Source organism: Pristiophorus japonicus, chromosome 15, assembly GCF_044704955.1.
Source record: "Pristiophorus japonicus isolate sPriJap1 chromosome 15, sPriJap1.hap1, whole genome shotgun sequence".
NCBI classification, from domain to species: Eukaryota; Metazoa; Chordata; class Chondrichthyes; family Pristiophoridae; genus Pristiophorus; species Pristiophorus japonicus.
Genome location: NC_091991.1, coordinates 172,762,848 through 172,790,474, shown reverse-complemented (window position 1 = coordinate 172,790,474; position 27,627 = coordinate 172,762,848). Strand labels below are relative to the sequence as shown.

General features: G+C 45.5%; 1 protein-coding gene across 4 annotated transcripts in view; it reads right to left on the bottom strand.

Annotated features, from left to right (window-relative positions):
• The window catches only part of LOC139281249 (lipase maturation factor 1-like), a 470,429-nt gene that overhangs the window by 129,088 nt on the left and 313,714 nt on the right, over positions 1-27,627 (bottom strand). For all 4 annotated transcript variants that reach the window (XM_070901307.1, XM_070901308.1, XM_070901310.1 and 1 more), the window contains one exon: positions 26,223-26,390. In XM_070901307.1, the coding sequence (XP_070757408.1) occupies positions 26,223-26,390 (168 nt within the window). The remainder of the gene's footprint in view (positions 1-26,222; positions 26,391-27,627) is intronic.

Sequence of the window (27,627 nt, the reverse complement as noted above, 5' to 3'; positions counted from 1 at the left end):
GCAGATCATCTGTTTTTAGTGATGTTGATTGAGGGATAAATATTGACCCCAGACACCGAGGATATCTCCCCTGTTCTTCTTCCAAATAGTGCCATGGAGTCTTTTACATCCACCTAAGACAGCAGACGGGGCCTCGGATGAACGTCTCATCCAAAAGACGGCAACTCCGACAGTGTAGTGCTCCCTCAGCACTGCACTGGGAGTGTCAGCCTAGATTTTTGTTATCAAGTCCCTGGAGTGGGACTTGAACCCACAACCTTCTGACTCAGAGGTGAGAGAGTGCTATCCACTGAGCCACGGCTGACACTATAACAAGGCTCCTGTGCCTGTTTCAGGCCGGAGTGCTGGTCACTCAGTTTAAGGCCCCCTCAGAAATCCGGTCAGGTGGGCCTTGGGTGGCCAAGGGTCGGAAGGCGGCAGATCTTAAACAAGTTATTTGCTACCTTTTCAGTAACAGGCCAGACAGGAATCTGAAAATTGCTCCCAATGTTTTCAAAAACAAATTACCTGCTGTCGACCCTAAAGTATGGCATTGCCCCCACGCAAGAGAATGTAACGCACCCTCTTAAATCCAAAGCAGACTTAGTCAATTATTCCAAAACATAGATCCTGAATGTTTATTAAGGAGCAGCTTATTACATATATTGAGGTACAAAACATAGTTTCAGAAAAATGCTTTTGACATTTGTAATAACTGGAAAATGAGGATAATTAACGGCGGAAAGGAGCATGACCATCAGGAAGACTGTAGTCGTTAATAATGAGGTGTTTGACTTGACTGAAGAACAGAATTTGTATGGCGAGGGCCCATTAATCTGCTGTTTGAAACACTGGGGTAAATTTTTACGATTTAGGGAGTCCGCACAGAGCTTTGCAGATCAGGACTGTGGACACAAAAGGCCAGTATGATCAATTCGCAGTTCATTATTCTTCTTCTTTCGTCTGGTAGTAGCAAATCAAATTGTCAATATCGAAGTCAGGTATCCAGGCCAAAGCTTTCTGTGTAACAGCGTGGATATCATGTAGGCGGACTGCAAATTTCCTCCGAGGGCAGTGCTCAATTATATGCTCCACGGTCTGATTAGGAGCTCCACAGTCACAGTTCATTAACATTAATGGTCAGAAAATTGGACAAGGCATGAACCGGATTGTTCTGATCTCCTTGCCCAAATTCCCAACATGCATTTTGGTCACAGGAAGCACTAAGTTGTAAAAGTAAATCCACGTTTTGGCAAGAATCCTACGTGCAAACATGGGTTACGATATGTACCCACAATTGCGCAGATAGTTAAGTTGATGCAGACCAGAAAGCTCCCTGGCTGGATTGTTGGCCTGTACCAAGTTAATCAAACCTCAGCCTGGGAACGTATGCGAGCATACAAAAACTACTGGCAGGAAAAGACTGGTTGTTCTATCAAGCCTGCCCCACACTCATGACGACTGGAGCATCACGTCTAGACACTTCCTACAAATTCCCCTTCCTCCTCTCCCCCGCAACTATTGTAGAGCTACCTAGTGGACAACTGATGTAATAACAATAAAAGCCATGTGCTCGGCACAGTTCTACCATGTTGTGCAGATCTCTGTTTTTACTGTCTCTCAAGATATCACAGCAACCATATAAGCGTATGTGGAGCGACTGGAAATATTTTTCACCGTGAATAGTATCATCGAAGTCCCCGATGATGTAAACCGTAACCAGGCACTTTTAGAAAGGAAACGGGCCACTTTCTTAACTGAAGCAGGCCCCGAGATGTATGAAACCCTGATAAATTGCTTGCTCCCACCAAGCCGAAGTATAAGCCAGTGAAGGAGATTCTAATCCAAGATGGAACTATAGTCCTGAGACCCTGGAAACTGGTGAAAGTTATCGTTTTGAAGCACGCGATGAATTAAACGATGAGGGTATCAGTGAGTATTTATCCCTTCATTGTCATTTTGGAAACCTTCAAGACCAAGCTTTGTGTGACCACTTTGATTGGGTGTTGAAAAAAGAACGAATTAGAAGTAAATTGTTGACAACCCCTAACTTGACCTTTGATTTAGCTTGTCAGACAGCTATGTCGATGGATATGGCCGACCAATACTCGAGAGAATTTTGCGCCATTTTCATTCGTCAGATTAACCGAGGTGAATCGACTACAGCCTAAAGTTGGGCCCCATGTCTTGGCCAAGATAACAGTGCTTTGAAGTCGTGTTATCGGTGCCTGGGCCAACACATCACTCAAAGCTGTCCATATGTGAAAGCAGAGTGTTTCTACTGCAAGAAAACTGGGCATCTTGCGAAGGTGTGCTGACAGAAGAATAAACCGGCTGGCAATGCTCGAAGTGGAAATCATCAGATATTATATAGCGTTGAAGCGAAACAGCAGGACGAGGAGTTTCTGGAGATTCACATCATTAGGACCACGAAGGCATCTAACAGCAATTTGCAAAGTATCATCATCCAAGTGGACGTCGCAGGAACCAGGATACCTATGGAAATCGACACTGGTGCATCAGTGAGCGTAGTAACAGAATCACCATATCGCGACAAGTTGTGTGATTATCGACTAGAGAAATTGAACATAGAGCTGCGAGGCCTCTCAGGAAAGCAAATCCCTTTAGTAGGAAGTGTCACCATACTAGTAAAATACAAGGATCAGTATCAGAGCTTGCCTCAGACAGCAGTGGCAGGAGACAAGGCTGCCTTGATAGATCTAAATTGTTAGAAGAGCTTCCTGACCAGCACCTCGCAATGTGCTTGACCAAGAGTTTTGCACACAGTTAATTATGGTGGCCAGTTTTAGATAAAGAGATAGAGTACATTGTCAGTCAATGTGCAACATGTCAATCGGTGAATAAGAAACCACCATCTGTGCCATTATAGCCATGGAAATGGCCTCCCAGAGTCAGGCAGCCAAGCAGTCTGAAAGTGTAGAGAGTCCAAATGTAGATCAAGGTCAGCCCTGGGAGAAAAACTCTCCTCAGGCTCAGCCTAGAATGAGTCAAAGTCCGACAACAAGATCGGAAAGTTCTGTTCAAGAAAAAAAAAAGATATCCTCTTCGAAACAGACAACAAGTGGTTAGGTTTAATCTATAAATATGGAAAATAAGTTCATATATTTTGTTTGTGTTACAGAATTCTATCGTAGAATTTGGAAACATAAAGTGGGTTCCATTTGAGAAGTGTATATCAAGAGTTGTGTATGACATGCAAGTCATGTACAATGATTATTTGTTAAGATTAACTTCTTCAATAAGGAGGGTGAAGTGTTGTAGAGCCACCTAGTGGACTACTGATGAAATAACAATAAAGCCACGTGCTCTGCACAGTTCTACCCGGGAGCCATGTTGTGCAGGTCTCTGTATTTACTGTGTCTCAAGATATCACAGCAACCATGTAATATTCTGGGGTAGCCAAAAAAAAAACAGGGCCAATAAGGAACATAGGAACAGGAGGAGGCCATTCAGCCCCTCGGGCCTGTTCTGCCAATCAATTAGATCATGGCTGATCTGCATTTTAACTCCAGGGAAAAGGGAAAAAAATAATTCAGCATTTTCCTCCCAACCCTTTAAAAAATACACCACTCATGAACTTGGGATGAAATGAATCCTGCTGGAAAGTGTGGATATTGAGGGAGGCCAGAATTCAACTCATTTTTCATGCACTGTGATGGAATAGCCTCTGAGCAGCCACTTGGATGAGGTCTGGGAGGCAGCAGCAAAGTGCACCCCAGCTTAATTCAGCATCTTCAGCAGAGCTTGGAAGTATATTGGAGGTGGATTACAATAGGCTATTTTATCAGAAGTCTTTAAGCTTACATTAGCAATAGCAGAGATGTAAACTGCCCTACATCAAGAATAAGGCCCTGATTTCATTGTTAAACCCCTCTGTGCCTCATCACAACATTCAAAAAAATCTAATCTGACATGGTTCAGTGCAGACCCAGAAAATTAACTACGGTGGCAATCCCCATATAAACCCATAAACAGGAAGCAAATTATTCTGTACACTGAAAGAAACATCTTTAATATAAACCTCTTAACCCACTATTTTTTTTAAAGAGTCAGAGAAAGAAAAGAAAGACTTACATTTATATAGCGCCTTTCATGATCACCGGACGTCTCAAAGAGCTTTACAGCCAAGGAATTACTTTTGGTGTGCAGTCACTGTTGTAATGTGAGTACCGCGGCAGCCAATTTGCACACAGCAAGCTCCCACAAACAGCACTGTGATAATGACCAGATAATCTGTTTTTATTATGTTGATTGAGGGATAAATATTGGTCAGGACACCGGGATAACCCCCTTGCTCTTCCTTGAAATAGTGCCATGGGATCTTTTACGTCCACCTGAGAGGGCAGGTGGGCCTCGGTTTTACGTCTCATCTGAAAGACGGCATCTCTGATAGTGCAGCGCTCCCTCAGCACTGCACTGGAGTGTCAGCCGAGATTTTTGTGCTCAAGACCCTAGATTGGGATTTGCGAAGGTGGTGGTGGGCATTGTTCTTGAACCGCTGCACTCCGTGTGGTGAAGGCACTCCCACAGTGCTGTTAGGGAGGGAGTTCCTGGATTTTGACCCAGCATTCTAACAAAGTGCTGATTTTTCACTTTACACTGGCATCTATCAACGAGAAATCATTTTAAAATTAAGTCGCTAAACTGAGTAGCTATTTTGGACAAGTTTGGAACTCAGATTGCACCAGTCTTGCAATGTATCTGGGGAAAGAGGTCATTCGAGTCCATTGGGCTAACAGTTTATGCTGGGAGGACATCTATGCAAAGTTGCTCTGACCACAGGCGTCTGTGTAAAGCAGCATTTTACCACAGATTTAATGTCCCATCCGAAAGACGGCACCTCAGACAGTGCAGCACTCCCTCAGCACTGCATTGGGAGTGTCAGCCTGGATTCTTCTGATCATGTCCCTGGAGTGGGGCTTGAACCCGCAACCTTCAGACTCAGAGGCGAAAGCACTACCCACTGAGCCACGGCTGACACAAAGGGAAAGCCTTTCATTCCAGTTCTTTGCTACAAGGTGGAGCGAGGAGCCCTGCTACTCCGTAACAGCTTGACACCTTTTAACTTAGAAACACTGTAAGCCGTTTAACAGTGAATGAAACCCTGGGATAAGCACTATGATTGGTAAATGAATCCCCATACAGGTTAATTGTAAGATAGGTATTTTTCTCAATTCCAATTTATGGGGCAGCTCCATCAAGGCCTGTACTCATCCAACTCCAAAGACCAACGGTGGAGGAAAGTGTGTACTGGTGGTCAATGGAATGGATACACAAGAGATTTTCCCATTCGAGCACATCTGCTGTTGATCACCGGTACCAGTGAGTTTGATGTGCTTCGCCCATTCCAGAAACAAATATGGCGGGGGGGGGGGGGGGGGGGGGAATGTAATCCGAGAGACCTGGTGGAGAGGGCAATAGCTATACAGTGTGAATGGACAGGAACGGGGCATGTGGAGAGGCTAGTGAAACATAGAAACATAGAAAATAGGTGCAGGAGTAGGCCATTCAGCCCTTCTAGCCTGCACCGCCATTCAATGAGTTCATGGCTGAACATTCAACTTCAGTACCCCATTCCTGCTTTCTCGCCATACCCCTTGATCCCCCTAGTAGTAAGGACCTCATCTAACTCCTTTTTGAATATATTTAGTGAATTGGCCTCAACAACTTTCTGTGGTAGAGAATTCCACAGGTTAACCACTCTCTGGGTGAAGAAGTTCCTCCGCATCTCGGTCCTAAATGGCTTACCCCTTATCCTTAGACTGTGACCTCTGGTTCTGGACTTCCCCAACATTGGGAACATTCTTCCTGCATCTAACCTGTCTAACCCCGTCAGAATTTTAAATGTTTCTATGAGGTCCCCTCTCATTCTTTTGAACTCCAGTGAATATAAGCCCAGTTGATCCAGTCTTTCTTGATAGGTCAGTCCCGCCATCCCGGGAATCAGTCTGGTGAACCTTCGCTGCACTCCCTCAATAGCAAGAATGTCCTTCCTCAGGTTAGGAGACCAAAACTGTACACAATACTCCAGGTGTGGCCTCACCAAGGCCCTGTACAACTGTAGCAACACCTCCCTGCCCCTGTACTCAAATCCCCTCGCTATGAAGGCCAACATGCCATTTGCTTTCTTAACTGCCTGCTGTACCTGCATGCCAACCTTCAATGGCTGATGTACCACGATACCCAGGTCTCTTTGCACCTCCCCTTTTCCTAATCTAGGATTGTCCTCCTTAGAGCACAGAAGATTAAGGGGAGATTCAACTGAGGTGTTAAAAATTGTTAGGGATTTAATAGAGTAAACAGAGGACACAGATTTAAAGTAATTGGCAAAAGAACCAGAGGAGAGAGGACGAGAATTTTTTTTATGCAGCAAGTTGTTATGATGTAGAAAGCACTGCCCGCAGATTCAATAGTAACTTTCAAAAAGAAAACTGGATAAATAGTTGGAAGGGAAAAATTGTGCCGGACGATGGGGAAGGAGAATGGAGACTGGGACTAAATGGATAGCTCTTCAAAAGATCCGACACAGGCATGATGGGCCGAATGGACACCTTCTCTGCTATGTGACACTACGTTCATTCTGACTGTGTGCACAATCTTTTTACTATTTGTAAAAAAGGCAGCTGTCAGAAACCAGACTTCGACTGTCCGTTTTCCATTTCTCAAAATTGTGCATCAGCCCCTGAACTGTCCAGTTCCCAAGTGGGTGGGCAGGTGGTCCTATTTTTGAATGTTGCTGCACATTTATTAAAACAAATATCTGTACAGTTACAGGCAAGGAAAAAAATACTTCTGGAAATTATTTGCAACTCAAAGCCTGAAAGGTTGGTAGAGGCAGAAATCCTCACCACATTTAAAAAGTACTTGGACGTGCACTTAAAGTGTCGTAACCCGCAGAGCTACAGACTGAGAGCTGGAAAGTGGGATTAGTCTGGGTAGCTCGTTGTCAGCCGGCGTGGACACGATGGGTCGAAATGGCCTCCTTCCTTGCTCTAAATGTCTATGATTCGACGATTACTTTCAGTCAGCCTGCACTATTGAACTAATGCCCTCCCCTAATTCGTGTGGATTATGTCACCTGCCTGAAGTTTCTGGAATGTGATATCTGAGAGGGCAGTGGAAGCAGATTCAATAGTAACTTACAAAAGGGAACTGGATATTTACTTCAAAAGGAAAGATCTGCAAAGCTATGGGAAGAGAGCATGGGAAGTGGATCTAATTTCAAAGAGCCGGCACAGGCACGATGGGCCGAATGGCCTCCTTCTGTGCTGTAAGGTTCTATGATTCTTGTTTCATTAAACAGCATTAACAGCGTAAATAAGTCACTAATATGGTGCTGCTTAGTGGCATATTCCTCGCTGTCCTGTCATTTTACTTTCAGTTTCAAAAGGTTTCCATTCAAAAAATCTTACTTTTACAATAGCACCTTTCACATCCCAAGGATGCTCCAAAGCACTTTACAGCCAATGAAGTACTTCAGAAGTGTAGCCACTGTTACATGGGGAAATGCTGCAGCCAATTTGCGCACAGCAAGCTCCCACAAACATCAATGTGATAATGAGCAGATAATCTGTTTCGGTGATATTAGTTGAAGGATAAATATTGGCCAGGACGCCAGGGCGAACTCCCCTGTTCTTCTTCGAAACAGTGCCGTGAGATCTTTTACTTCCAACTGGACCTCAGTTTAATGACCCACCCAAAGACGGCACCTCTGACAGTGCAGCGCTCCCTCAGTCCTGCACTGGGGTGTCAAGCCTAGAATTTTTTGCTCAAGTCTCTGGACCTGAATTCAGATCTTGTGGCTCAAGAGATAAGAATGCTACTACCGAACCATGGCTGACACCTGAAACTTAAAAAAAAAGAGCATTACTATGAAGAAAATTGAAGCCTACGGATCCTGCGGAGTCTTCAAGATTATCAGATTTCAGTCTGCTCAAAGCTATGCTTACAGTGCACCACAAACACACTATCTTGAATAACCTGTATGTTATTCAGTATTAGCCACGTCATTTATGTTGCAGAAGCAATTTTCTGTAATTTCAGCGCTGTTTTCCTTTGGGTGACCAACATTACCTTTCACCAGTTAGAACAAGGGTCCCTCCAGGATTGCATTAACATTTTCAGGCGCTAACGCCACACAGAAACGTTTGAAGACCACTGCTGCAAAGTACTTCACACCTTTAGCTTAGTAAACCATCTGCAAACTGTTAGCATTCGCTATCTAAGCCTCCCTAAGGAGACTTGATTACTTCACGCCTGGAAGACAATACAGTAAGCTCTCATGATGCCGATCTCGGGTCAAATCAGTGAGTGCGACGTCAAGCTAATGGGGGATTACCAGCTTTTTCATTTCCGGGATTCCGCTTCAGAGCTGCCAATTAGATTTCTCGCTTGTAACTACAAAGAGTAGTGAGTTAGAATAGGAGCTCCCAATTAGCACCCAGGAACGAAGATGGTACCAGCCCCAGTTGGGTACATGGGGTGGAGTGGGCAGCACTCAACAACTGAATCGGTCACTTCAGTTAGCTGCGTGCTTCTCAACTCTCTTCCTACTACGCTGGTTCCTGAGGGAGTGCGGGGAAGAAACTCCAGCCAGAATTTCCCTTTAATAATTCTTACTGTCACCGAGGAGATTAATCTGCTGCTGTTACTACTATACAGGGTATTGGTAAGACCACACCTTGAGTACTGCGTACAGTTTTAGTCTTCTGATTTAAGGAGGGATATACTTTCATTGGAGGCGGTTCAGAGAAGGTTCACGAGGTGAAGGGGTTGACTTATGAAGAAAGGTTGAGCAGGTTGGGCCTACACTCATTGGAGTTTAAGAAAATGAGAGGTGATCTTATTGAAACATAGACGATTCTGAGGGGGCTCGACAGGGTAGATGCAGAGAGGATATTTCCCCTCGTGGGGGAATCTAGAACTAGGGGGCATAGTTTCAGAATATGGGGTCGCCCATTTAGAACTGAGATGAGGAGGAATTTTTTCTCTCAGAGGGTTGTAAATCTGTGGAATTCACTGCCCCAAAGAGCTATGGAGGCTGGGTCATTGAATATATTTATGATGGAGATAGACAGATTTTTGAACAATAAGGGAGTGAAGGATTATGGGGAGCGGGCAGGGAAGTGGAGCTGAGCCCCAGGATCAGATCAGCCATGATCTTATTGAATGGCAGAGCAGGCTCGAGAGGCCAATGGCCTACTCCTGCTCCTATTTCTTATGTTCTTAATCTCCAACGATCTTGACTGGTGTGACAACAATTTAAAAAATGTCACGGAGACTAAAATAAAGCGATACTCAGAGGTTAATACGGGTCCAGAAGACTCATTGTTACTGGCCTGATTAATTTGTAACTGCACTTTCAAATATTGAATACTTCTGTATACTTAATTTTGTGGCACAGAACCTTGCTAGATGGAAGTGTGGATTGCAGAATCCAGATTGCATATTGATTTTTTTAAAAACATTTTGTAGTTCTTGCTGCCATCTAGCACAAGACTTATTGGGCTAGACTTTCCACTTCACATCGCCCATCTAAGGCCCATATATCACCCAAAACAGACATCTATTGCCCATTTTGAGCAAAAAGTGGAAACTCGGCCCAAAACATCGGCGGAAAAATAGGCCCCCAAGTTTCCACTTTGATCGCCGAGATGATCGCCCAAATGATCGCCCACACAAGGCCCATCCCAAGTTTCGGTACCTAGCATGCACTTCGCTAGGCCGATGCAAGGCCCAAAAGAGTGCTCAAAAATAGTTGCTTTTTCATGGCCTTAGAGAGAGAAATGGGCACTGGGGACACCATTTTTAGCTTCTGAGGAAGGGTGGAGAATTAGTTCTGAGTTATTTAGAGAGTAAAATTGAAGCAAATTGTACTCAGAAATTTGGGACAGGCAATATAAATAGGTATTATCAACTTATTTATGCTAAATAGGTCTCATATGTATTGGAATTATTTAGTAAATAGCTTTTACATAGTGAAGTTATTTAATGATATTGTTGGTGCCTATCAAACTGACTGATATACAGCCTAGAGAGTACAGAGAGGGCAGACTACAGTGATTAGAGAGTATAGAGTGCAGAGATTATTGAAATCAGTGAAAGTAATTATTGATAGTGATTATGAGGCCTATGCTTTCCCTGCCTTTAGTTGCAACTGCTCACACACTGGTTACTGAAAGGATCAATCGAAGAGATGGCACAGTAACGTGTAGACAGAGACGAAAGGAGAGACCGTATAGCCAACGCAGGTACTTGGAGAAGCAATCCTACCTGAACTTGTCTGAAAATGCTTCTCTTAGGAGGCTGCGATTCCGGAAGGAGGTCATCGATGAGATATGTCAACTCGTCAAGGATGATCTGCAGCCTTCCAGCACCATCAGAACCGCACTGTCTGTGGAGGTGAAGGTTACTGTTGCCCTAGCCTTTTACGCATCAGGATCTTTTCAGGCTTCAGCTGGCGACATCTGCCATATCTCTCAGCACGCTACACACTGCTGCATTCGACAACTGACTGAAGCCCTTTATGCTCGCAGATGGAAAGTATCCCAATGACCCTTCCCGAAGACCAGTAGCCAGTGGCAGTTACACGGCCGCTAAGCTTTTGCGTCAGCAGCTCATTAATGAACGCTTCGCATGAATTATTATTGTTGATATTCAAACGTTCAATTACAGTTACGTTTAAATAAAAGTTTCATTTCCCTGGGGAAATAGAATAAACAAACAAATATGCATGAAAAAATGTACGTTGTAAAACTTATGTAAGTAAGTGAGAAGGTACAAGGGTTGTAGAAACATTTTTTTTTAATTGACATTTTTTTTTTAACAACTAATGAACAACACCCTCCCTCCAACCCCCCACCCCCCCGTACCAACCCACCCTTCCCTCAAAATCCCCAAAACGTTAGAAGAAGAAATTGAACATTTTAAAGAACAAGTGGCCATTTAAGTAATGATAACAAGTAACCATTTCAGTCATGACAACAAGTGACCAACCATCTCAGTCATGATAACAAGTGACCATTTCAGTGATGATAACAAGTGACCATTTCAGTCATGCTAACAAGTGACCATTTCAGTGATGATAACAAGTGACCATTTCAGTCATGCTAACAAGTGACCATTTCAGTGATGATAACAAGTGACCATTTAAGTCATGAAAACAAATGACCAACCATCTCAGTCATGATAACAAGTGACCATTTCAGCAACGATAACAAGTGACCATTTCAGAAAGAATGGAAAGTAAACAGTTAAGTAATGATAAGTGAACATTTAACTATTGAATACAAGTGGCCAATTTAGTAACAATAACAAGAGAATAATAAAGAGATAATAACAAGTGAACATTTTAAAACAAGTGAACTTTTGAGAAGCACTCCCCACTCCCTACCTGCGGCCACGTTTCCCTCCAGATCCTGTCCCACCCCGTGTTCGCACCCCACCCGCCCGTTTTGGTCTCCGCAGACTGACACCAAGACTTCATGCAGTGGGACGGCAAGACTTCCTGCCGTGGTGGAGGTAACGGAGCTGAAGCAGAAGCCTCAGGCTCTACTGCCGAGTCAAGAGGAACTGTGTCCTCCGTACTCGCTGCGAGCGGACTCGACACCTTGGGGTGCAGCACCGTGTCCAGCCAGCAACGCGCGCCATAGGGCATTTGTTGCGGCTGTCTGCTCCCTGATCGCCTCCAATGTCTCCCGACCAGTCTGTGACTGCTCGGAAGACCAGCTGGAGAAGCGCGAGCAGAACTCGCTCCAGGTTGTGGAGAACTGGCTCCAATTATTTGAGAAACCCGCGAACCCCTGGATAAGGTCGCGACCGTCTCCCTGCACAGGGAAAGTGAGCTCTCCGTCTAGTTCTCCGTGGCAGGTGAGTGCATATCACGTTGACCGGACCGCCGTGGGGTCAGCGTGTGCAATGTCATGCACCTTGGGCGTCACCACCTGCACACCGCTTGGTCCCGGTGCCTCAGCTGTCTCAAAAGAGATGGCGGCAGGGTTGCTCCACCCCCCACAAAAAAAAATCTCCTGTTCTTCCTCCTCCTGCTCCTGCACAGCTGCAGCAGAAGTCTGCACTGGCTCCTTCTCTGGCTCTTCCTCCGGGAGTGCCCCGATTGGTCAGTGGACATGTCCGTTGACTCCATCAGTACTTGTTGACCTTTGAAAGACAAATGGAAGTTATAAACAATGTTTAACAATGCAAATCAATTCATCTCAATTAAGAACTCAAAACATTACCATTAGCCCATATGCACAAGCGATCACCAGGCCTAACATGACTTTATTTGAAGATCAATAGTACATCTCAATAGTACAACTCAATTATATATCAAATTAAAGTATCATTGCATAGGATTACCCGCGTAACAAATATTTACTATTGATTCACACATTGCACAATTCTCATTACTCACGTGACTCTAGGGTAGGTTTGGCCACACCATGGGTTGTGACCTAACGGCTTTCTGGCCCCACCAAGGCCACTGCAAGCTCCTCGTAGGCGTTGAGCGACTGAAGCATGGCACAGCCCCCGCCCGTCCTGCGTTGCTCCCGCTGGTTGATGAAAATCTTCTTCTGTAATAGATAAGGTAACATTGCACGGCATAAGCAGATGGATTTGGCAATAAACATTTAGGACTGACAGATTTATAAGTTCAATTTTAAGTTTGCAATACATTGCACAGGAAGATATTTCATACTGTAACATTCAAATTTATGTTGCGGTGCATAAATGTAATCAAAATTTAATCCTAATTTAGTTACTTAGAAATGCTTAAAGATTACGATATAACATTGCAGATTCTAATTAGATTTTCCATACAACATTAAATAATAAATATGGAAGATTTCAAATTTAAATTTCAACTTACTCTTGTAACCACCAGTAGACTGTTCCATCTTTTCCGGCACTGGTCCGGTGTCCGGGCTTCATTAGATGTCGACGTGACCACGTTAGCAACCTCTGCCCAAATCCTCCGATATGCACAGGGTGGAGGTTTCCCATGCCCACTCTGTGTCAGATCCTCCCACCTCGCGCTTACACTATTCACTAGGGCCTCATTTGCCTCCTCGCTGAAGGGTTTGGCCCTTCTCTTTCCTGCAGCTCCCTCCATTCTTTAAATTTATCTGTTTTTTCAGTAGCTCAAGATAACCTGCTTTCTTTCCTCTCTCTTTCTCTCTCTCCCTCTCCCAGACCCACACAGAGCTTCTGAGCGTGTGTGAAGACCCTTGACCTCTCAAAACGCGGGAAGGAGCATCAACCCGAAAAAAAAAACAACCTGCACATGCGCAGTAATGCGTTGCTAGGGAACCTTTTTTTTCCTTCACTTTCGTTTTCTTTGGGCGATCATGAGACCGCCGAGAAATCACATTGCCCATTTGACATCGCTGGGCTAAGGCAGAGTGGAAAATCGCAAAAAAAAATTAGCCTTGAGCTGGCGATCAGCACGGGTGATACGTCCTGCATCGCTGGAACAAGGCCCATTTTTTTCGGCCTTAGCCACCAAATGGAAAGTCTAGTCCATTATCTCCTCAAAGCTTCCGTACTGAACCCTGCCATGCGGGAGAGGAATTGTCGCTCGTAGTGCTATGTGTCCGTGGAAAATGGAGCACGACTCTGACCTTTCAGAGTCGGTGGGCCAACTTGTGTGTCAGTGAGGGACAAAGCTTTATGAAGCCAGGTTGTGTAACGGTGATTTGATGTGTGAAACATTTGTCAGATGCGAGCCTATCAATCAGACATTGCATCTCGAATGAGTGTCCTGCTCAAGTGTGGGAATGCGTGTGATGCAGCTGCAAGGTTGTGTGAAGGCTTGCCTTGGGTGAGCAGTAAATGTGAAAATCAAGTTGGCAAGCAATATTTCGTGGTGCGATCTTTGACACTGCTGTTGTGTAGTCTTATCTTGGCGTATCCTTTAAAGTGTGCCACCATCTTCCAGGACTGTGCGCAGATCCTACTGGTATCAGGCAGATCATTGAGCTTGGCCTGAGCTCCTGCAAGAGGATGCCGTGGAGTGCCAAAGAGCACAGCCCTTTTCTCCCCCATTCCGCCTGCAGCAACACATCTACTTCTCCAGCCAAACCTGCAGTCACATCCTCCGCCACACTGTCACTTGCCCACAGGCTCTGCTTCGTGCCTCCACATGGGGCTGAGTTTTGCCCTCTAGTGCTTTTCTCAACCCATAGCCTGGGCAAGAGTTTGCCAAATATTTAAATCCTCCTTGAGCCTGTATAAAAGCTGAAGCAGGATATGCCCCCCCCCCCCATATGCAGCCACTTACCTTTAAGTGGTCACATTCCTTTAAATTTGAGTTGCGAACCAGATTTTCTGCCTCTACCACTGGGCTAGCTCCCATCGCAAGGCCAAAGCTGTGTTAAGAGATCATAGTAATCATTCCAAATGAGCCAGTCCCGGAAAGAGTTGCAGGCAGTCAGTGCGCTTTCGGCTAGCTTTGCGCCGGCAGGTAGCCATTCCTGGCCCCTTTCACTAGGCTCCGAACACCTACCCTATAAGTCGATGGCCCGTGCTGCCCCTGGGCCCTTGCCTCTTCTGGGCCCCAGACTCACGCCTCTTATACACCACAGATGCTCTTTCGGAATTCGCTCGGCGGCAGCCATATTTCAGAGAAACATGGAGAGTTTGCTGAAGTCCGTCCGGAGAACCGTCGTGTTCCAAGATGACATCCTGATCATCGGACGCGACTCCACTGAACACGTGCACAACCTGGAAGAGGTTCTACGTCGCCTGGACAGAGTGGGACTCAGGCCAAAACGTTCCAAGTGCGCTTTCATGGCACCAGAAGTCGAATTCCTGGGGAGAAAGATTGCAGCAGACGGCATCAGGCCTACAGACTCGAAGACAGAGGCCATCAAGAATGCACCCAGACCCCAGATGGAGCTGCGTTCGTTCCTGGGTCTTTTCAACTATTTCGGTAACTTTCTACCTAGTTTGAGCACATTGCTAGAGCCCTTGCACATGTTGCTGAGAAAGGGTAACGACTGGGTTTGGGGCAAATCTCAAGACAGAGCCTTTGAGAGGGCCAGGAGCCTGCTATGTTCTAATAAATTACAGGTACACTATGATCCATGTAAGCAGTTAGTGCTGGCCTGCGAAGCCTCATCATATGGGGTCGGTTGTCTGCTCCAGCAAGCCAATGTATCAGGCAAACTCCAACCAGTTGCATATGTTTCCAGAAGTCTGTCTAAGGCTGACAGAGCCTATAGTATGGTAGAGAAAAAGGCTTTAGCATGTCGATATGGGGTTAGGAAAATGCACCAATACATGTTTGGGCTTAAAACAGACCACAAGCCACTCATTTCATTATTTTCTGAGAGCTAAGGTATAAACACCAATGCCTTGTCCCGCATCCAAAGATGGGCACTGACATTTTCCGCTTATGATTATGTCATCCGCCACAGACCAGGCACTGAAAACTGTGTTGATGTGCTTAGCTGGCTACCATTGCCCACAACCAGGGTGGAAATGTCGCAGCCCGCAGACTTGTTCTCGAAGGCTCCATGACCAGCAGCAAGGGGTCACCCGTCACAGCTCGCCAAATTAGGACCTGGACTAGCCAGGTTCCTGTACTGTCAAGCGTAAAAAGAGGTGTCCTAAATGGAAATTGGTCTGCCATTCCCAGGGAAATGCAGGATGAAATTAAGCCTTATAGCTGCCGCAAAGATGAATTGTCTATTCAGTTTAATTGTCTGTTATGGGGTAATCGTGTTGTTATGCCAAAAAAAGGCAGGGAAACTTTTGTGCGAGATTTACACAATACCCACCCAGGCATTGTTATGAAGAAGACTATTGCCAGGTCTCACGTTTGGTGGCCTGGCATTGACTCGGACTTGGAGTCATGCATGCATCAGTGCAACACTTGCATGCAACTGAGTAACGCACCTGTGGAGGCTGCGCTGAGTCTGTGGTCATGGCCATCCAAATCGTGGTCAAGGATCCACATAGACTTTGCCGACCCCTTTCTCGGCAAAATGTTTTTAGTGGCAGTGCACACTTACTCCAAATGGATTGAAGGCGTAATCATGTCATCCAGCACGTCCACAGCCACTATTGAAAGCCTCCGGGGCATGTTCACCATCCATGGCCTGCCCAACGTCCTTGTCAGCGACAACGGACCGTGTTCCACCAGTTCGGAATTCCACGAGTTTATGACCCGTAATAGCATCAAGCATGTCAGGTCTGCCCCTTTCAAACCTGCATCTAACGGTCAAGTGGAGTGAGCTGTCCAAACCATTAAGCAGAGTCGAAAACGCGTGACTCATGGCTCCCTACAGACCCGCACATTCCCACATTCTGCTCAGTTACCAGACGAGACCCCACTCGCTCAGCGGGGTCCCTTCTGCTGAGCTGTTAATGAAGAGAGGCCTCAAAACCAGGCTCTCCCTTGTACACCCAGATCCATGATCACCGAAACCAGAAGGCAACGGCAGCACTGGTACCACGATCGCGCGGCCGTATCACGTGACATTGTTGTTCATGACCCTGTGTTTGTCTTGAATTATGGTCATGGTCCAAAGTGGGTTGCTGGCACGGTTTTGGCCAAGGAGGGTGTTTGTAGTCAAACTGTTAAATGGCCAAACATGCAAGAGGCACATCGACCAAACCAAACTGCAATTCACAGAGAACCCTGTACAAATTGAAGATGACATCATCATCGACCAACCAACACGCATCCAACCATCAGTTGACCCTTGTGTAATTCACGAAGATGAACCTACCATCCCCGACAGTCCTGTCAGACCGACTGCTCCACAATGCAGCAATGGTCCTAGTAACTCACCCAAGCTTGGGTTCGAACTGTGAAGATCAACCAGGGAGCGGAAAGCCCCGGACCGTCTCAACTTGTAAATACAACCTGTACTTTGGGGGGAATGATGTTATGTATGTTAACTGGGTTTTACCTGCCACCGGAGGGCACGACTGTCGGAGTCCTCTGGTCACTGACAGACACGTGCAAGACGTGTATATAATGTTGGCAGCCATGTTGAATCCTCACTTTGAGAATGAATAAACTGGAGTAAGGTCATGCCTGAACTAGCTCACCGTACTTAGCCTCGTTGAGTTATTTGATACATAATAAGTCAGTGCTGGATTAAACTAGGAGAAACCTATCAACTCTTCACTGGTGCCCCAGTACAATGTTACTGTGTTCTCACCAGCGACCGTGGTCAATTCTATGAGTTAGTTACCTTGAGCGCAACTTGTTTTTGTGTCACTCAATAAGTTTTTTTTTTAAAACACCAGATTGTAATTATTTACTTTATTCAGTATTGGAGGACAAACCATTATTTCTTTCTTACATCATGCATTCTGGGAAGAATTATATCGCCTTGGCTACCTTGCCCTTGCGATCCTAAACAGTAAAACCATTCCCAGTATAAGCAGAGGTGCTCCTATCGTAACTGATGGAATGTCGCGTTGAATTCCCCATAGTGCACCAACCGGCTCGTGACAGAAAACAGGTAATTTCGTTCGTGACTAAACAACAAAAAAAAAAAATTGTGGTTTCCCTTAAATAGATGTGAAAAGAGCTCTCCTGATAGTTTAGTAAGCTGCATCAGAAGGACCCAAATTGGATTCTTGGCTCTTGTTGAGATAGCTGATCTCAACCAGACCCCCTGAGCTATCGAAGTAAAAGTCAACCAGGGTTATTGGACGAGACAACGACTTGCATTAATATAGCGCCTTTAACATAGGGAAACATCCCGAGGTGCTTCACGGAAGTATTATGAGATAAAAAATTTGACACCGAGCCGCATAAGTAAAAGTTAGTGCAGCTTGGTCAAAGAGGTGTGTTTTAAGGAGCGTCTTGAAGGAGGAAAGAGAGGTAAAGGGGCGGAGAGGTTTAGGCAGGGAGTTCCAGAGCTTGAGGCCGAGACAACAGAAGGCACAGCCACTGATGGTTGAGTGATTATAATCAGGGATGCTCAAGAGGGCAGAATTCGAGGAGTGCAGACATCTCGGGGGGTTGTGGGGCTGGAGGAGAATAGAGAGATAGGGAGGGGCAAGGCCATGGATGGATTTAAAAACAAGGATGAACATTTTGAAATCGAGGCACTGCTTAACCGGGAGTCAATGTAGGCCAGTGAGCACAGGGGTGATGGGTGAGCAGGACTTGGTGCGAGTTAGGACACGGGCAACCGTGACTGGACTCAGCTGTAATGGCTTCTATGGTTGAACAGTTTGTTGGTACTCATTGTCTAATCAGACACATGAAGAATGGCCATTTCTTTTTTTGGAGAGGTTCATGAGGGCAGGGGAGGGGTTAGAACGATGTGGTTAGCTATCTATATACCCGGAGTTGAATCTTCTCTCTTTAAAGTTGGCAGTAAGGTTACTGAAGCTAAGTTGGAGAGGAGATTTAAACACAATGGAATGGCATCAGTGCAACTTTTGCAATGCTCTGCTTATTCCAAAGGCTATGTTGATAATTATTTAAAGTCATCAGGAAACACATTGGACAAAGAAGGCCCCGAAATGATTCATTTTCCCTCGGGGAATTAGTCGGGAGCAGTGAAAGTATCAAGACAGAATAAAATAAACACGATTTCTGAGCCTTGTGATGCAGAATATTATTAATGTTAAACTATAAAGCAGACGGTGAGCCTTTTCCCACCACATTCACAGTTTCAGTATTTTGTTTCCTCAGATAGTTTGCATACCACAAGATAAATACTCAAAAGGTTCACAATATCTGTAATCCACATTTAATTTTTCCAGAAATATTGGGCCCAAGTTTCCACAAGAAAAAAAACGGGCGCCCCTCCGAGCTGGGAGCCCGTTTTTTGCGCCTAAAAAAATCCTCGGTATTCTCCACCTACCTGTAGGTCCTCTGGCCCTCGGCGCAGCCAGCACGAGCTGTGGGGGGGGCGGAGCCAGGTCCCTGCGCTGAAAACAGTGCCGGGACCTCTGCACATGCGCGCTACAGTCGGCACGCAAGTGCAGTAGCTCCAGGCGCCGAACTGTGTGGGAGGGGCCCGAAGCACGCAGCCCCTAGCCCTGGCCCAATGGCCTCACTGGGGCTGTGTGAATGAGGCTCCTCCCACGGCCAGCTCCTGCTCCCCGCCCCCGACAAGACCCGACACCCGCTCCCCCCTGCCTCCGGACCAGACCCGACACCCGCTCCCGCCCCCCCCCGCCCGCCGACCAGACCCGACACCCGCTCCCCCCCCCCTGCCGACCAGACCCGACCCGAGACCCGCTCCCCCCCCACCCTCCGACTGACCCGACCCGCGCTCCTGTTCCCCGACCCGACCCCCCCCCCCCCCCACTGGATCCGATCTGACCTCTCCCTTCCCCACCCCCACCCTCTCTCTCCCCCGCCCCCCGCGCGCTCTCTCTCTCTCTCCCTCCCTCCCCTCTCTCTCTCTCCCTCCCCTCTCTCTCTCTCCCTCCCTCCCCCCCCTCTCTCTCCCTCCCTCCCCCCCCTCTCTCTCCCTCCCTCCCCCCCTCTCTCTCTCTCTCTCCCTCTCTCGCTCAGCGACACGAACGGCTGCAGAATTCTCCCTGACTAAAGCACTTTCACACAGGTAGGAAGATGGTTTATTTAATCTTTTCTTGGGTTATAAATGTTTATTCAGGTTGGATTTATTTGTATAATATTTGTAGAAGTATAAATAAGGATTTATTGTCGAATTTAATGAGTTCCCTCCCCCCGCCCCTGGTTCTGGACACCTAATTTGTAACCTGCGCCTGATTTTTTAATGTGTAGAACAGGTTTTTTCAGTTCTACAAAAATCTTCACTGGCTCCATTCTACTTTAGTTTGGAGTACGTTTTCACTGTGGAAACTTTCAAATCAGGCGTCAGTGGCTGGACACGCCCCCTTTTGAAGAAAAAAATTCTGTTCTAAACTAGAACTGTTCTACCTGACTAGAACTGCAGAAAAAAAAATGTGGAGAATTGCAATTTCTAAAATAGTCCGTTCTCCACCAGTTGCTCCTAAAAATCAGGCGCGAATCATGTGGAAACTTGGGCCCATTGTTTCATTTGCCAATTGACAAGGTTCCATTATCTATTAAGAAGTGCAAAGTATCTAAGAACACAAGAATTAGGAGCAGGAGTCAGCTATTCGGCTGCTCGAGCCTGTTCCGCCATTCAATAAGATGACGGCTGATCTGCTACCTCAACTCCACGTTCCCACCTTATCCCTCAATTCCCTTCCACGGTACACGTACAATACACATTATCAGGAAACAAGACTTGGAGAGGACAGGGGATTAAAGTTCTCAATTTGGACACATTGCTGTCATAGCTAAAGGTAAAACCAACAAAATGGCACCTCCATCTAGTGTCAGCTGTGGCTCAGTGGGGTAGCATACTCTACTCTGCGTCAGAAGATTGTGGTTTCAAGTCCCACTCCAGGGATTTGAGCACATAAATCTAGGTTAACACTCCAGTGCAGTGCTGAGGGAGCAGTGGTAGTGTCAGAGGTGCCGTCTTTCAGATGAGACGTTAAACTGAGGCTCCGTCTGCCCTCTCAGGTGGATGTAAAAGATCCCACGGCTCAGTGTTGTGGATTTCTTCACAGGGAGAGGGGAGGGGGGAGGCTTTTATATACATTTGCGCATCTTCTAAATCAATTTCACTTGATCTCCAACTCGGTCTTTCAATACCATCAGTTCCATACCTCACTTGAATCCAACAGAAGGAAAGAGGTGCTGCTACAGTCCTCTAACTAATACAGGGAGGAGCAACATGTTATGACATAGTGAAACTCCAACTTGATACAGTAAGAACTACATTCATAACCTGTTTATTATCTGGGGGAAAGGCCTCAATAGATCCATATTTGGAGTGACCACCTTTAACTGCTTCACCATAAGACTGAGTACAGCTTTGCTCATCCCTCAGTCAGGTTGGGGAAGTCGGGGAAAAACGACAGATGCATAAGAGGCCGACAGTTGCTTCCCAGGAACATTACTGCACTTACTATCGGACTCCCCTAGGGCAATAGCAACCTGCAAATAGCTTTCCAAGCCCACTGATATATTATTGAACATACATATCTCGAGGTCCAAGCTGCAGAAATACTAAGAGATCCCCCTTGTGATTATTGCCCGAAGAATTACGTTTTTGTCTAACTAGATTGTTAGTCGTTCTTCAAGACTGGGGGGGGCGGGGGGGGAAGCAATAACAAGTTGCTGGGGCGTCAAAGTATGGACCGAGTCTTTCAGAAACCACAACAAGTGAAAGAAAGGGTAGCTTTTTATCTCCAGGCAAGGTTGGATGGATGTAACAGAATACAGAGATCAACGTGGCATAATCCATCTGTCACTGTAACGGCTTTGGGACTGAAATTTCTGTCAATTTGGATTTCCAGCCTTGCCTCCTCAGTTTCATTAATTCAGAGTGTGTTTCCCTAGCTTGCATTTAACCGTGAAACCTCTCCAACCTACGCTACCTTCTCATTGTGTCAATTGTATATTCATTGCAGTTAAAGGCTACCTTGACCCAAACAGAGAAAGGAAAAGTTAGCCCACTAGTGTGAGTGACACTATCCTGCAGGGTATGTTTGTTGAAGAGATAGCCTTGTGATTTTTCTTTTCATCAGCAATGCTGCAGGTGTGAGTTCGGTACTGAGGTCATGTTTCGTGAAATTACAGTTCTTCACTTCCCTAATGCACATTAACAAAGCCTAACCAATGATCCCTGTGATAGCCACTATCTTTCAAAAGTATCCACTCCAGACATCACTTATTAAGAGATTAGCAAGCCACTGGGGAGTAATAAAAATACAATTGAATATTTCACTTATCTATTCCAAAGGAAATATTTGGATATCTCATCTCCCATGTGAGCACTTGTGGTTATATAAAGTATATGGCTAACTAGCTATCGCTAATCTAAGAAAGATATAGACAACATATAAAGGATGATTTTACAATCCAGTGCTCCCACAGGGTCACTGCTCGTAGGAATCCAATCCCAGGAGATCACAGGGGCAGAACCCATCATTTTCTATCCGTTATTATTAATGAAAGAAAGACTTGCATTTATATAGCGCCTTTCACAAACTCTGGACATCACAAAGCGCTTTATAACCAATGAAGTACTTTAGGAAGTGTAGTCACTGCTGCAACGTAGGAAACGTGGCAGCCAACTTGCGCACAGCAAGCTCCCGCAACAGCATGTGATAATGACCAAATAATCTGTTTTAGTGATATTGGTTGAGGGATAAATATCAGCCAGCACACCGGGGATAAATTCCCTGCTCTTCTTTGAAATAATGCCATGGGATCCTTAACGAGCACCTAAGAGGGCCGACGGAGCCTCGGTTTAACATCCAAAAGACGGCATCTCTGACAGTGCAGCGCTCCCTCAGCACTGCACTGGAGTGTCAGCCTGGATTTTTGTGTTCAAGTCTCTTGAACCCACAACCTTCTGACTCAGATGGGAGAGTTGCCACAGCTGTAACAAGCAAACGAGCAGGAAAATGTGCCATAATGAATGCAATAATGCTGTAATGTTTGGCCCAAATTATTCTTCCAAGGGGCATAGATAAGCGAACGCTGTTCGCTCTTTACAATGCAAGCCCATTCCTTGGTGCACGATGAAACCGCTAAGTACAGTCATAAAGCTACAATCACCTAAATGGCCCATAGTTACAGTCACATAGTAACAACTTGGAAATAAGACAACAAATAGCAAATTCAAAAATCTTTCACACTAGCCACCAAAATAGGCCTCAAAGTAGGATTTTCACAATGTGCTAATGTACATGTTATTGAGGGTCCTGAGGCAGTTTTTGGAGACACAGTATAGTGCATCAAAAGAAACATGAAAAGAACACCACTAACAAGTTCTGAGCACTCCCAACCTGTTGGACAGGTACAGAGTAAAAGTGTTATCCAAAAGATAGAAAGAAAGACTTGCATTTATATTTCACGACCACCGGACGTCTTAAAGCGCTTTATAGCCGATGAAGTACTTTTGGAGTGTAGTCACTGTTGCAATGTGGGAAACGCGGTAGCCAATTTGCGCTCAGCAAGCTCCCACAAACAGCAATATGATAATGACCAGATAATTTGTTTTTTTTTGTTGTTGATTGAGGGATAAATATTGGCCCAGACACTGGGGAGAACTCCTCTGCTCTTCTTCAAAATAGTGCCATGAAATATTTTCGGTCCACCTAAGAGAGCAGACTGTTTAAGAGCATAAGAAATAGGAACAGGAGTAGGCCATACAGCCCCGCGAGTCTGCTCCGCCATTCAATAAGATCATGGCTGTTTAACGTCTCATCTGAAAGCTGGCACCTCCGACAGTGTAGTACTCCCCTCAGCACTGCACTGGAGTGTCAGCCTAGATTTTGTGTTCAAGTTCCTGGAGTGGGACTGGAACCCACAACTTTCTGACCCAGAGGCGAGTGTGCTGCCCACTGAGCCACGGCTTTCGGGCATGGAAATTGGTACACCTGATTCATTGCTTGCACAATCCGATCAATTTTACAGCGAGATACAAAAAAACCCCCTGCAAATTCTGGAAATGGTAGAAATTATATTAGCACATGCACTAATCAGCTCCTGATGGTAATCAAGGTACATTCAGCAAAGGTGGCAAAATGGAGTCGAGGTGCAGATCAGTCATGATCTAATTGCATGGCGGAGCAGGCTCGAGGGGCTGAACGGCCTACTCCTGTCCTATTATATCCGTCATCCCATGCAGAAATGAACTCTCCTTTATTTTTCTGGAACTGAAGTACGCCACTAAATTTCAGTCAATTCACATATCCCAAGTGCATTTGGTCAGTGATCAGCTGATTGCAAACTTTATGGATTTTGTTTGAAAGTGGCATCTTTCATAGCCAAAACATGTGACCACAAATGTGATAAGTAAGGAGACCTTCAATATAAAAATGGGACACGAGCAAAAGTTTGAGATTCTTGGCATGGAAACGGTGGACACAGTTTGATTCCTTTGTGCCCTGACCATCAGTAATTGGACACTGTTTGGATGTAAAATGTTACATGGAGCAAAAGAAGAGAAAAAAAAGTGGAGCTTTCTCGCAGCTGGTAAGCTGCATGTAACGGCTGTTGTTATTCAGTACCAGACAGTTGAGAGGCAATAAATGTCGCTCAGTGCTGTATAACAAGAAAAACCTGCATTTTTATAGCGCCTTTCACAACCTCAGGACGTCCCAAATCGCTTTATAGCCAATGAAGTGCTTTTTGAAATGTACTCACTGTTGTAATGTAGGAAACACGGCAGCCAATTTGCACACTGCAAGCTCCCACAAACAGCGACCTGGGAGTCCCTGGCCAAAGACCGCCCTAAGTGGAGGAAGTGCATCCGGGAGGGCGTTGAGCTCCTCGAATCTCATCGCCGAGAGCATGCAGAAATTAAGCACAGGCAGTGGAAAGAGCGTGCGGCAAACCAGTTCCACCCACCCCTTCCCTCAACGACTATCTGTCCCACCTGTGACAGGGACTGTGGTCCTCGTATCGTTCAGTCACCTAAGGACTCATTTTAGGAGTGAAAGCAAGTCTTCCTCGATTCTGAGGGACTGCCTATGATGATAATGAATGACCAGATAATCTATTTATTTTTTTAAAGTGATGTTGATTGAGGGATAAATATTGGCCAGGACACTGGGGAGAACTCCCCTGCTCTTCTTCAAAATAGCGCTATGGGGTCTTTTCTCTTCACCCAAGAGGCCTCGGTTTAACATTGCATCTGAAAGATGCTTTGAGGATCCTACCAGTTACCTAATGCATAATGATACTCCCCAGGCCATACAGTCCAGAATGTTATGTTTGACCCAGAGTCTGTGCTGAGGTAGCTGATCTCAGCAAGTGTCCCAGTTGGGCAGCTGAATTGGCTACGGTGCCCTTTAATGAGCAGGGGGAAAAAAAAATCAACCAGGGTTCCAGCTGCTGTTATTCAGCAAGAGACATTTGAGATGCAGTAACTGTCGCTCACTGCTGTATAAAAAGAAAAACATGCATTTCTATAGCGCCTTTCACAACCTCAGAATGTCCCAAAACGCTTTACAGCCAATGAAGTACGTTTTGGAGTGTAGACACTGTTGTAATGCAGGAAACGCGGCAGCCAGTTTGCGCATAGCAAGCTCCCACAAAGAGCGATGCGATAATGGCCAAATAGCCTGTTTTTTTAGTGATGTTAGTTGAGGGATAAGAATTGTTATTCATTGACTCCCTGCTGGATAGTCTACATGTATGAATATTAGGCAAGGACAGGAACAGGCCCACGTGCGGTGGGTCCCCATGGCAACCTACCAATACTCACGCATGACGAACAGCCACTTGGGTGAGGCAATAGCGGACTACCAATGTCCGAGGATGTGGGCTGGGGCTCATTTCTCCAGGGAACAGACTAAAGGGTGACCTGATGGAGATCTTTAAAATTGCAAAAGGGTTTGATAGGTTAGTCATAGAGAAAATGTTTCCACCTGTGGGGGAATCCAAGACCAGGGATCATAAAGGCAAGATAGTCATCGACAAATCCAATAATGAATTCAGCAGAAACTTCTTTAGAAACATAGACAATAGGTGCAGGAGTAGGCCATTCGGCCCTTCGAGCCTGCACCACCATTCAATATGATCATGGCTGATCATGCAACTTCAGTGCCCCATTCTTGCCTTCTCTCCTTACCCCCTGATCCCTTTATCCATAAGGGCCACATCTAACTCCCTTTTGAATATATCCAACGCACTGGCCTCAGCAACTTTCTGTGGTAGAGAATTCCACAGGTTCACAATTCTCTGGGTGAAAATGTTTCTCCTCATCTCAGTCCTAGATGGCTTACCCCTTATCCTTAGATTGTGACCCCTGGTTCTAGACTTCCCCAACATCGGGAACATTGAGGTGACTAGCATAGATGCATTTAAGGGGAAGTTGGATAAGTGCATGAGGGAGCAAAGAATAGAAGGTTATGCTGATGGGGAATAAGGTCAGAGGAGGCCCGTGTAGAACATAAACACTGGCATAGACCAGCTGGGCTGAATGGCCTGTTTCAGTGCTGTACATTCAATGTAATAACACAATAAGAGTCACCACTTCTCAGGAGGAGATGAGAAATCGGAAAATGGAAAAAGAAACCCAAGAATACATTGGACAATTGCAAATGATACTGAGAAAGTATGATAGTAATCGGCTGACTGGGACACTTTTAATGGTAAGATTTTTTTCTTCTGAGGACCTTTGTCGCACAGCCAAGCAGCACAACATGTTGTAAATATGCAATCCTACCTGGAAAAGGATCTGCAGAATTCCATGGATTGTGCACATCCGGCGCCCCATAAATAGGAAAAAGGGCACGATAAGCTCCACAAAATGGTTGGCAAGAACCTCAAAGCTGTGGAACCACCATGGAGATCGATGCATGTAATACGCAATAGGATTAGGCACAGGCTGAGTCTGTAAAATAGCACAAAAAAAATTGGCAATTAACAGAGATGAGAAAACAAGTTCCAATTTACATGAAAATTGAAATCACAACCAAACTATGCAACGAGTTGTGCTTTGTGGAGAAATAAACACAAGAACATAAGAAACAGGAGCAGGAGTAGGCCATATGGCCCCTCGAGCCTGCTCCGCCATTTAATACAATCACGGCTGATCTGATCATGGACTCAGCTCCACTTCCCTGCCCACTCCCCATAACCCCTTATCCCTTTTTCGGTTAAGAAACCGTCTGTCTCTGTCTTAAATTTATTCAATGTCCCAGTTTCCACAGCTCTCTGAGGCAGCGAATTCCACAGATTTACAACCCTCAGAGAAGAAATTCCTCCTCATCTCAGTTTTAAATGGGTGGCCCCTTATTCTAAGATTATGCCCCCTAGTTCTAGTCTCCCCCATTAGTGGAAACATCCTTTCTGCATCCACCCTGTCAAGCCCCCTCAGAAATCTTATATATTTCGATAAGATCACCTCTCATTCTTCTGAATTCCAATGAGAAGAGGCCCTACTCAACCTTTCCTCATAAGTCAACCCCCTCATCTCCAGAATCAACCTAGTGAACCTTCTCTGAACTGCCTCCAAAGCAAGTATATCCTTTCGTAAATATGGAAACCAAAACTGCATGCAGTAGTCCAGGTGTGGCCTCACCAATACCCTGTTTAACTGTAGCAAGACTTCCCTGCTTTTATACTCCATCCCCTTTGTAATAAAGGCCAAGATGAGGGTTTCTGCCTCTATCATCTTTTCAGTAGTGAGTTCCAGACCCCCACCACCATCTGGGTGAAAAAAGTTCTCTCCCAAATCCCCCCTAAACCTCCTACCAATTACTTTAAATCTATGCCCCCTGATCTCTCTGCTAAGGGAAATAGGCCCTTCCTATCCACTGTATCTTTGCTTCTCATAATTTTACACACTTCAATAAGATCTCCCCTCAGCCTTCTCTGTTCCAAAGAATACAACCCCAGTCTATCCAATTATACACAGCACCAAAATGAACATCATAAAGTTAAATGTTCAATAAATAATTGGAATGGGGAGGTGGATAAATCACTGGCTTTGATTTTTCATAGCGGCAACATGGTGCTACTGAAATACTCATTCGATAGTACCACAACAATAACTTTGAACCAAGCCCGTTGTGTTTCATGATGAGTAAGAGGAAAGAACTGAATTAAATAAATGTATGGAATCAACG